Genomic DNA, 10,850 nt, shown 5'->3' on the forward strand with positions numbered 1-10,850 from the left:
TCATGGAGTTCCAACCTCCTGAATCAGGCTGCTGAGCAGCAAACATCTTCTGAGAGCCCTTTCCTGACTGTTGTCAGAACAAATTCACAAGTTCTCTGATAACTTTGTAGATCAGTTTTATTGATAGGTTTTACTGATAACTCACTAAACTACAAGGAAACAAATGCCAGAAGAACAAGCAGAAACATGCAGTAAATCTCAAGAGGTCCTTGTCTCCCCGGCTTAGAGGGTCAGGAAATGGGTTGGGTCATCCTCTTTACCCTGCTGGCACTTGGAATTCTTTGCCTGTTCATCACAGCTTATTTGTCACTGCCCCCGCCCTCCACCCCACTGGCTCCGCGTCCCATGCCCTTCTGGTCATAGAGATGTTGCAGACAGCTCCTCAAACTTTCATGGACATACAAATCACCTGGGGATCTGGTTAAAGTGCAGATTTCAATTCAGCAGGTCTGGGGTAGGGCTGGACATTCTGCAGTTCTATCAAACTTGCAGGTGATGCCAATGCTGCTGGTCCACTGAGCAGCAAGGTGGAAGTGAGGCTGTGGAACATACAGGTGTCTCAGGACTCAGGTGAGCAATCTGCCATAGAATAGTCCAGGTAGGTGCCCATCACCTCACAGTCTCTCACCTGCATCAGAGGGTTTCCATGCTAACTACACATTAGGTACACCTGGGAGCCCCAGACCAGTTTGGTCCACCCTGGATCAATTAAATCAGAATCCCTTGGGAGTGGGGCCCAGGCACCATGTTTTGCTACGTTTCCCAGGTGATCCCAATGTGGAACCCCTGATCTACATGGTTGACAGACTGAACAGGGCAGTCATATCAGTGGCCTCCCTCTCTAAGATGACTTTAAGTCAAAAACTGGACTTCTCATCTGTCCAAGCTGGCAGGAGATGCCATCATTTATTTACAGAAATCTAGATCTGTTCATTTGCCTCAGCTGCTTTGAAAAGAACCACAAACACCCTCAAAGTTTATCACCTGCCTTTCTAAAGTTTCACAAAACACCTTTTAAACAATCTGTTCTAGAACTCTCAAAAACTGACATTAAGATTATATATTTACAATTTTCAAAATCTCTTTGAGAAATTGGACTTTTAGCCCATCTCTGGTTTTTTGGCCCTCTTTCAATCATCATAATTCCATAAAAATTGTAATTCACCATGAGTTCACCAGCCTGGGCAAAATAGCGAGACTCTGTCTCTATTTAAAAAAACAACAAGGGCCGGGCACGGTGGCTCACGCCTGTAATCCCAGCACTTTCGGAGGCCAAGGTGGGCAGATCACCTGAGGTCAGGAGTTCAACACCAGCCTGGCCAACATGGTGAAACCCCATCTCTACTAAAAATACAAAAATTAGCCAGGCGTGATGGCACATGCCTGTAATCCCAGCTACTCGGGAGGCTGAGGCAGGAGAATCGCTTGAACCGGGGAGGTGGAAGTTGCAGTGAGCTAAGATCACGCCATTGCAGTCCAGCCTGGGCAACAGAGCGAGACTCCATCTCAAACAAAACAAAACGCAAAAAAAAAAGAAAGAAAAAGAAAAGAAAAGAAAAAAAGATTGTGATTTTGCAAGCACATCTGCAGGTGTTCAGTAGGAAGTGAATGACTCAGACTCGGGTAGGGTAGCTGGCTGGCTCTGTTTTCCCCAGGTTATATCTTCTGACACCACAGGGACCCAGTGTCTGTCCACTCTCTCCATCCCTAGAAAGTTGTAAGCCTACCTCTTCCTTCTCACTCTTGCTAGAACCATATACAAGATATTGTTATCAGCATTTTCCACCAGCCTTAGCACATTCTGGCCACTGGACTCCCTGATGCTCCTCTTAGGGGCTCAGACCACACTCCTGACTCTGCTTCAGTGCCATGTCCCCACTTTCCACATAATGTGCTTGGCCTTTTACCCCCTCACTCACTAGAGAACAGCCCATATAGCCACACAGATGGCTCAGTCCTTCCCCAGTCCCACCAACACCTTTCTCCTGAAGCTATCATTCATGACTGTTCTATCAGCGTTTCCTTTTTTTTTTGAGACAGAGTTTCACTCTTGTTGCCCAGGTTGGAGTGCAATGGCGCAATTTCAGCTCACTGCAACCTCTGCCTCCCGGGTTCAAGGGATTCTCCTGCCTCAGCCTAGGTACACCTGGGAGCCCCAGACCAGTTTGGTCCACCCTGGATCAATTAAATCAGAATCCCTTGGGAGTGGGGCCCAGGCACCATGTTTTGCTACATTTCCCAGGTGATCCCAATGTGGAACCCCTGATCTACATGGTTGACAGACTGAACAGGGCAGTCATATCAGTGGCCTCCCTCTAAGATGACTTTAAGTCAAAAACGACTTCTCATCTGTCCAATCCTCAGGAGCTGGGATTACAGGCACCCACCACCACGCCTGGCTAATTTTGTATTTTTAGTAGAGATGGGGTTTCTCCATGTTGGTCAGGCTGGTCTCGAATTCCTGACCTCAGGTGATCTGCCTGCCTTGGTCTCCCAAAGTGCTGGGATTACAAGCGTGAGCCACCGTGCCTGGCCAGAGTTTGCTTTTTAACAAGCAATTCTATCCCTCCAGCTAATTTTCATTTAGAATCTGTGGCCGTGGAGTTAAAAACTGCTTGCATTTGAAAGACGATATTCTAAAGACTATCCATAAAAATTGTAATTCACCAGGAGTTCAAGACCAGCCTGGGCAAAATAGCGAGACCCTGTCTCTATTTAAAAAAACAACAAGGGCCGGGCGCAGTGACTCACGCCTGTAATCCCAGCACTTTGGGAGGCCAAGGTGGGTGGATCACCTGAGGTCAGGAGTTCAACACCAGCCTGGCCAACATGGTGAAACCCCATCTCTACTAAAAATACAAACACTCCTCCCTGTCCAACCTTCTTTCAGGCTTGACAAATGCTCAGATGCGGTCCCTTTCTCTAAAGATTCTCATCACTTCCACTTCTCTAGTCAATTCTCCCTTTGATGCTGAGACCAGCCTGAACACATTCCTCTCCACAGCCTCCATCTTCAGGAAGATAGAACTACCAGCAGGATGGGCAAGGATTCATCAGGTGTTCTGATATTGTTGAAAGATTCCCAATTCCAAGGTATCTTGACTCAAATCTGGCAGAGATCTGTTTCAAGATGTAAATCCAGTTGGCTGAGGGCTAGAAAGTATTCTCATCACATATATCTTTCCATTTCTCTCATTTTCACCCATAATATTCTCAGTTATGCTTCCAAACTTATGCATACATTTTTCTATGCATTTTTTTAAGGGTCATTCTCCTACTCTAATAGTTATTTACTTCCCTCATCCATGGTCAACTTTTCAGTCAGGCCTAGGACCATAGTGACTCCTTGGTGTCTAGCCTCCTTCCCCAGCACAGAGGCTGGCAAACTCCTCCCTCCCTCTGCCTGGCTCTACTGTTCTGCCCCACGGTTCTTCTATGAGTAAGTGAGGTGAATGCCTTGAGATAAACGCTTAATTTGTATTGCATCTGGAGTTGTATGCAGGCTGGAGTGCAGTGGCTCAAATATTGCCCACTGTGGGCTCAGGCGATTCTCCCACCTCAGTCTTTCCAGGAGCTAGGACTACAGGCACATGCCACCATGCCTGGCTAATTTTTTTTTTTTTAGCAATGGGGTCTTGCTATGTTGCCCAGCCTGGTCTCAAGTGATCATCCTGCCTCAGCCTCCCAAAGCTCTGGGATTACAGGAGTAAGCCACCATACCTAGCCCTTGTATTGCATCTTTACAGCTCGAAGACTAATGCACAGTTGTTAATGCATAAAGATTCATCATTTTCTAGATGTTTAGGAATGTTTTGTCATCATGCATTGATTACCTACTATGTGCCAGACATTATGCATATTTTATCTCATTTAATCCTCATGACAACCCTACAAAGAAGGGTTACTCCCATCTTACAATTGAGAAAATGGACACAGAAGGGATGGAGCACTGGTTGCCCAAGAGAGTAAGGGCACAGCACTTACTCTGGGTTCTCAGCCCTATCTACTGTGCTTCCTTACTCACCAAACCCTACTTTTCTACTCAGTCATCTTCATTGTACTACCAAGCCACCACTCAGGTAAAAAGAATATGAAATCAAACAGCCTCCTCTAAAGTCTTCCTGGAACTAGGAAGGAAGACCACAGCTACTACCAACCTGCCCCAACCTCACATTAGGACTCAGAGAAGTAGTCACCGCCCCCTAGGGCAGGAAGGCCCATCCCTGGGGGACCTGTCTCTAGCCCTAAAATGCTGAACTTCTTTTCTGAGGGATTCCCCTGCACCCTTCTCCCCACCGACAAAACCCAGAGAAAAAGAGTGAGGAGCAGGGAAAGAAGATGGAAAACCCAAGATAATCTCCTCCTTACAGGATGATATGAAGTAACTGCAAGCAGACAATTCAAAGGAAGCCCCAAGGTCAGCTACGAGAGATGGAGACAGAAGGGAAGTAAGGAAGAGTGCCCAGAGGAGCACAGCACTCTCACAGAGAGGAGGAAGCACCACACAGCAGGAATGCAGGTAAATGGTCTGATGTCCGAGAGGATCCTAGGATACTGCGTCCCGCCCCACCTGAACAGTCACAGCCAAAACAGCCTCCCCAATCCCAGGACATGTTCCCTCTGCCACACGGCTGCTAAGATCTAATGGTTATGGTCCCAGCAGTCCCCAGCATCTGCTAAATGCTGGGCTGGTCTTGGGGTCTCATCCACCCTGGCAGTCTCTCAGGAACATCTCAGCTTTTCAATTAATTATGCCACAGATATGCCCGTTAAATGTGGTATACCCTAGACAGTGACTCTCTGGCATTCAGCCTTCATGGACCAAAAACAAAACAAAACAAAACAAAACTTTTTTTTTTTCAGAGAGAGGCACTGGTTACCATTTTGTATTTTACCAAGCGAAGACTTAAAAAAAAAAAAAAAAAAAAGGTCTAATTTCTATCACACCTTCACTTCATAAAGCACATTTTAAGAAAGCGTATTTTAAACATCGAGAAGTAGAAAGGACCTATCCTTAGAAAAAAAGTACTGCTCTTTGAGTCACAGAAAGTTAGCTTTACGAAAAAACTCATTCCACCGTCCCCTTTTGTTTCTCTAGAAACAGAGAGACTCCACAGATCAGCATGTAGACCCTCTGTCCTCGGACACCCAAGGCTGTCCAGCCTCACCTTACCTGACCCTGGGGCTTAGAGAGGCAGTTGGCCATGGCAAGGTCAACAGGGATGCAGACATCTCTCAGCAGGGGTGTCTCTAAGCCTCAGCCACCCCAGATCCATGATATCTTAACCAAGACCACCCGGCAGCCTGGGCCGACAGCTTACACACAGGATGACAAGGTCCTGGCCTCACTCCCAGCCCCTTTCACTCAGGTATGTTCTGTTGTTGCCAAAAGCAGCACTTCAACTTAGTTCACAAGGGCCACTGCTTCCAAGAACATCTAGCCCAGGAAGCTCAGCATCCTCATTCCTCCCGTTTAATTATGGGAGGAACCGAGTAAGATAATGGGGGCTGGGGAAGAAAAGGAATGCTAGAAGGAAAGGCGCAAAGGAATCAAGCTTTGCAAAGTAGACTCAGCAGCTCCTCCCTACACCAAAGCACCAGCTCTTACATCCAGAAGTAAAGCCTCCCCCGCTTCATAACACCCTGCTTTCAGTAGCGACCCATGGGGCACTGGGCCAGCAGGACGATAACTACCCCCAACACCAGCAACAGAGAAGTCTCCCAGGCTGGGGCTGGGGGCTGCATATGTGATCCAGATGTCTGCTTTAACCAGAAACAGGGGAAACAGGGCCCCGAGTCTGCAGTCCCTGGGTCAGGACATACAGCTTCCACAGGGCACGGACAAGACAAGGTGAGAAGGGGCAGAAATATCCAGCAACCCCACGTCCCTGTCCTCAACACTTGAATCTTTTTTTCTAGCCACGGGACCAGCCCCACCAGCTCGCTGTGAGGCTCTGCACTCAGCGGTCAGGGAAACCCAGAGCACAGGCTGCCAGCCCAACGCCAGCCACAGGGACCCGAGTCCTCAGAAGCAAGCAGCTCCCAGCCCAGCTGGAAGAGGCTTTGAAAGCCATCAAGTACAACTCTTCCACTTCCCCCAAGGAAAAGACAGGCCCAGAGAGGGGGCCCGAGTTGTCTGGGCCCTTGGACAAATGAATGGCAGAGCCAGGGGGAGCTCGAAGACAGCGCAGGCCTCCGTCTCTGTCCAGCGCCAGTTCTACTGCCTGGAGCGACCTCAGCGGCTACACCGCTCCTCCTAAGCTGCTCAACTTCGCTCAGCCCTACTTCTGCCAACTCTCTGCTGTCGCGGCTGTCACCAACCTCAAGCCGGCAGTCCGCCACTATAATGGGAGGGAAAGACGGCCAATGCAAGGTCATGGTCTCTCCCATTCCTTCCCACCCTGCCTGCTCTCACCCCAAATCTCCTTCCCTCCTCCACCCTACTACCCGAAATAAAGGGAGTACACCTCCCTGGGGTTGACAGTGTCTCAAAAGCATGTCATCCATTCATGCAATTAGTATCTGAGTGCCTACTACCTGCCAAGGAATTGTGCCAGGTCCCGAGAACACAGAAATAAAGTTTTTGACCGCAAGAAGAACTAAGATAGGGGAACCCAAAACATCAGTTCGTCACTAGATTCCCAAACAGTTTCAACTGGCTCTCTGGCCATCTGAGAAAAACGATGAAAGAAACATCCCACTCCATCAGGGCATCATAAAACCACCCCGTCAATCCAAACCTTTGTCTCCAAATCCATCAGCCTCCATCCCTTATCTTACACCCTCACTGCCCAAGTCATCCAAGCATTAGCATGAGCTTGAAATACAACATCTGAGGCTTCAAGCAGCAGGACAAGAAACTTCTAGAGGTAAAGGTAGACATCACAGTTCCGCATCAAATGCAAACATCAGAGATGAGGGTGCTAGCTCAGATCCCCCTTCTACCCAGTTACTCTCATACAAATTGTCAGCCCTGCAAAGGAGTCCAAACATGTCAGTTACACTCCTACTTAAAGTTGGACCAAGAGGATCAGAAATGAGAGAATGGACTCAACTGGACGAGCCTTGCTTGAACAAGACCCCCGTGATCACCGTGCCCTCGAGGAAGGAACAGGGTAGCCCAGCAAGGGCCGGCTTACCTCCTTGAGAAGCCCTACTTTTTTCTTCAGCACCTCACATTTTCGCAGTTTGCAGATCTGGTGCGTGCGGCGGTTGGTACAGCTAGTGCAAGCGCCACAGTTTTCCAGCCGCCGGCAGGGCTCACAAGTACCACACCGTTTCCGTTTCTTTCGACCATCTCCACCCCCTCGGAGTTGGGACTCACTCCTAGCCATGGAGAGCCCAGACCCCGGGAAGCCCCCTACCATCACCTGGCCCTGAGGGAAGTCATAAAGGCCTGGCAGGTCCGGCTGGACGGCCAGGGGCACGTGAAACTGGCTCATGATGCTGCCAGAGGTGGGGGCATAGGTGCTGGGGCAGAACCACAGTCGTTTCCTGCCACCTCCAAAGGCCACCAACAGGTCCTTCTCGCCTAGAACAGTCAAGAGTCTACAAGGGTGAAGGCAAGTGGCTTCAGTCTCGTGGATGGATGCCTCTTCTCAACCCCTCTTCACCTCCTCTGCAGCAGTCTGATCGGACTCCGTAGGGGGCCACTCTCCCACCTGCTGGGGCCCAGGATCTGGGGGAGGACACCAGCAGCAGCCCTCAGAAAAGGGATCATCTTGGCCCGGTGGGTTCTTCACCCTCACCCACCCTGGACCCAGGCATGAGTTGAGCAGGTAGGGGTGTGGTGGGGGCAGAGCTGAGTGAGCAGTTTCTCCTGGTATTTTTCCTCCAGGGTCTGGACGCTGGAGAAGGCAGTGCTGCCTGAAAAAGACAGAAAGGGGAAGCGCATCACTCGGGGCTCAGGGACAACTTTCACGTGTCACTTCTTCCTGTTTCTGGGAAGAGAAAATGGGGGAAGAGATGGGGCTTGCTCAAATGAGGTCCTGCCCAGAACCTCAGGCAGGACGCACCCAGCACCCGCTCCCTGTCTGAGGGAGGCGGCCTCGGGCCTGAGGGCTGCTGGGGGCCCTGGATTCAAGGGGGTGATCAAGGTGAGATTTCTAAGAAAGTTGCCCTCTTCCCCACCCCCACGGGCTGGTGAGAGTTTCACCAAAATTCCCCCACACGCCCTGGCTGGAGGCCGCCGGGCCCTCCCTCAGGGAGCTGAGCTTTCAAAATAAAGTTTGCTGAGAGCCTCGCTCGGCGGGACTGCCCCGGCGCCCCCGGCACGGAAGCGGCCTGGAGGTGGGGGCGCGCCCGGGGCAGCCCGCGCCCGCCGCGCCCGCCGCCGGAGCGCAGCCCGCCAGCCCGACTGGGGAGGGCGGCCCGCGCCGCCGAGGGGCGCGGGGAGGGGGGCGCGCTCGAGCCGCGGGCCGGGCCGCGCGCGCGCCGCCGCTCGGGCTCCTTTGTTCTGGGGCCTCCGCCACTCCGCTCCGGCGGCTTCGCAGCCCCCGCCCCCGCCCCGCCACCCCCGCCCGGCTCAGCCGCACAGCGCCCCGCAGCACCCCAGTCCGGCCCCCCGCACCGGAGGAGCGGCCCCCCGCCGGATCCGGGCCGTCCCCTCCCCCTCCCCCGGGCCGGGCCCCCCGCGCCTCCCGCCGCCCCTCCCCCACTCCGGAGCCGGAAAGGCACCGACTGCACCGACCTGCCCGCCGCCTCCGGGGCGGAGCGCACAAAGGGGCAAAGTTTCCCGGCCCGCGCCGCCGCCGCCACCACCGTCGCGGCCGCCGCCGCCGCCGCCTGGGGCGCCCGCCTCCCGGAGCGCCCGGCCCGACCGAGCTCGGCGCGCGGAGCCCCCCGCCCGGGCCGAGGAGGGGACGGCGCAGGAGGAAGGAAGAGGCAGCGGCGGCCGCGGCGGCAGCAGCAGCAGCAATGAAGGCGTCCGCGGGACTCCCCGCCCCCCGCGCACCGCGGCACGTGCTCGCCCGGGGACTCCCCCGCCCGGGAGGGCGCACACGTGCGGCCCCGCCGAGCCCCGCCGGCCCGGCCGGGCCCCGGGCCGGGCGAGAGGGGGTGGTTCCCGCGGAGGGGAGGGGTCGGGTGGGCGGCCTGCGAGCGGCTTGGGGCAGGCTCCGGCCCGGCCGCCGCTTCTCTGCACCTGCAGTGGCTCCCACCCACGCGGTCGGCCCTCCCGGGAGGCGGCCGCCCCCTTCGGGCTGGCCACCCTCGCCCTCCGGCGGGGCTGCAGCCGGGGCCGGCGAGGCGGGGTGGGGCACGCGGACCTTCCAGCCTAGGCCCTCGGCCGAGCCTCGCTCGGTGTCCCCACTTCCTGCCACTCCCTGCGGGCCAGATCGGTCCGGGACGGCCCCGGCGCCCCCGGGAGGCCTGAGCGCCGGGCCCGACTGACCCCCCTGTCCCAGCTGCCGCTGGCTCATTCCGAGGCAGGACAATGGGGGACATCGCGCGTTTGCGTACCGAGTCAGCCTGGCCGGCAAGAAGGGGTTGCTCGGGGGCAGAGGCTAAGGGCACCCTCGCAGGGGTCACGACCGAATGCCCTGTCCAGGTGGACCCCACGGCCCTGCCATCACCAGCCTCCCCCGCGCCGCGCTCGGCTCTTTCGCGTCGAAAACAAAGACTAATCCGATACCCCCGCCCTGCCTCCCAGAGGAGGGGGAACGGGCGCGTCGCGGAGGGTAACTGAGGAGGACAGCGTTCAGGAGGGCCTCGGACAGCCTCGAGGGGGCCGTGGGGCGACTAAGCCCTAAAACCCGGCGCAGACACTTTGAAGAGTCACCCTGGGCTACGTTCCAGGCAGGGGGTAAGGGGCAGGGCTCAGGAATATTTCCAAATTGCCAAACTGCCCGTTCTCTCTGCTGCTTTTTTCCCTCACCTGTTGTGCAGGCCAAGTTGAAATTCCAGGTTAGATTAATTCAGCCCCACCCATCTGGCCTGACTGCCAGGCTGGTGCCTGCAACTGCCTTCCACCTACCTCGGTTGCAGGGGAGCAGGGTGGGTCTCTGACATACACGCGCACACACACACTCGGGCGAGTCCTGGCAGAAACAGCCACAGGACGGACTGGCCTGACCAGTTTGGGCGGTGCTCACGGAGCCAGGTACCTGGCAGGCGTCGCCGCCCGGCTGCAGCTAACAGCTCAGCCAGAACTGGAAAAAGAGCATTCGGCCGGCTATTTAGAAAGAAAGAAAAAAAAGTAACTGATCTGAAGTAGCGCTGTCCAGAAAGCCCTAGGCGGTAAAGCAGCCCAGGTTCTATCTGGAACTTCCCTCTGATTTTGACAGCCTGCTCCAGGGTCCAGGTTGTCAGCGAGGGAGTGGGTGGGGGTGAACATGGCTGCAATATCCACTTCCTACCATGGCCTTTGGGAGGACTGAAGAGTTTCTGTTCAGGGTAGTAAGACTAGAACCGAGACGAAAAACCAAGAGAGTGTAATTTTCAAACAGGGTAACAGGTTGCAGACTCGTAATTGTTTTTAATGTAATATATTTTTAATAAGCAACTTTATTAATAAAAAATGTGTATAAAGAAAACGTGGAGACTACAGATTACTAGAGGGGAAAAATCACCAAATTACAACCATATTTAACCATTTGCTATATTTCCTTGTAGCCTTTCCTATTTGTGGATTTACTCACACTGATTATACAATTTGCCATCCTCTTTTAACTTAACATTGTACCATAGGCATTTCCCTGTTTGGTATACAGTTTTCAGAAAGTGTGACAGTGAGGTGAAGAAGATGGCTCAGGAGCCAGAGAACTCTGGCTTCCAAACCTGAATCTGCCACTTGGTAACAGTGTGACCTTGGACTAGGTACTCCATCTTCAAGGGAATCCAAGTAAAAGACT

At 53.7% G+C, this 10,850-nt stretch overlaps 1 protein-coding gene across 2 annotated transcripts in view; it reads right to left on the minus strand.

Annotated features, from left to right (window-relative positions):
- Positions 1–8,826, minus strand: part of TET3 (tet methylcytosine dioxygenase 3) — a 120,995-nt gene extending 112,169 nt beyond the window's left edge. The window contains exons 1-2 of one of the 2 annotated variants that reach the window (XM_016948809.4): positions 8,690–8,826; positions 7,140–7,866 (exon numbers count right to left, since the gene is read on the minus strand). In XM_016948809.4, the coding sequence (XP_016804298.3) occupies positions 7,140–7,442 (303 nt within the window). In that variant the 5' untranslated portion in view covers positions 7,443–7,866; positions 8,690–8,826. Of the gene's footprint in view, positions 1–7,139; positions 7,867–8,689 lie in introns of those variants that run through there. The other variant, XM_063789711.1, reaches the window with a different exon arrangement.
- Between the last annotated feature and the right edge of the window lie 2,024 nt (positions 8,827–10,850).

The sequence above is a fragment of the Pan troglodytes genome, chromosome 12 (assembly GCF_028858775.2).
Source record: "Pan troglodytes isolate AG18354 chromosome 12, NHGRI_mPanTro3-v2.0_pri, whole genome shotgun sequence".
NCBI classification, from domain to species: Eukaryota; Metazoa; Chordata; class Mammalia; order Primates; family Hominidae; genus Pan; species Pan troglodytes.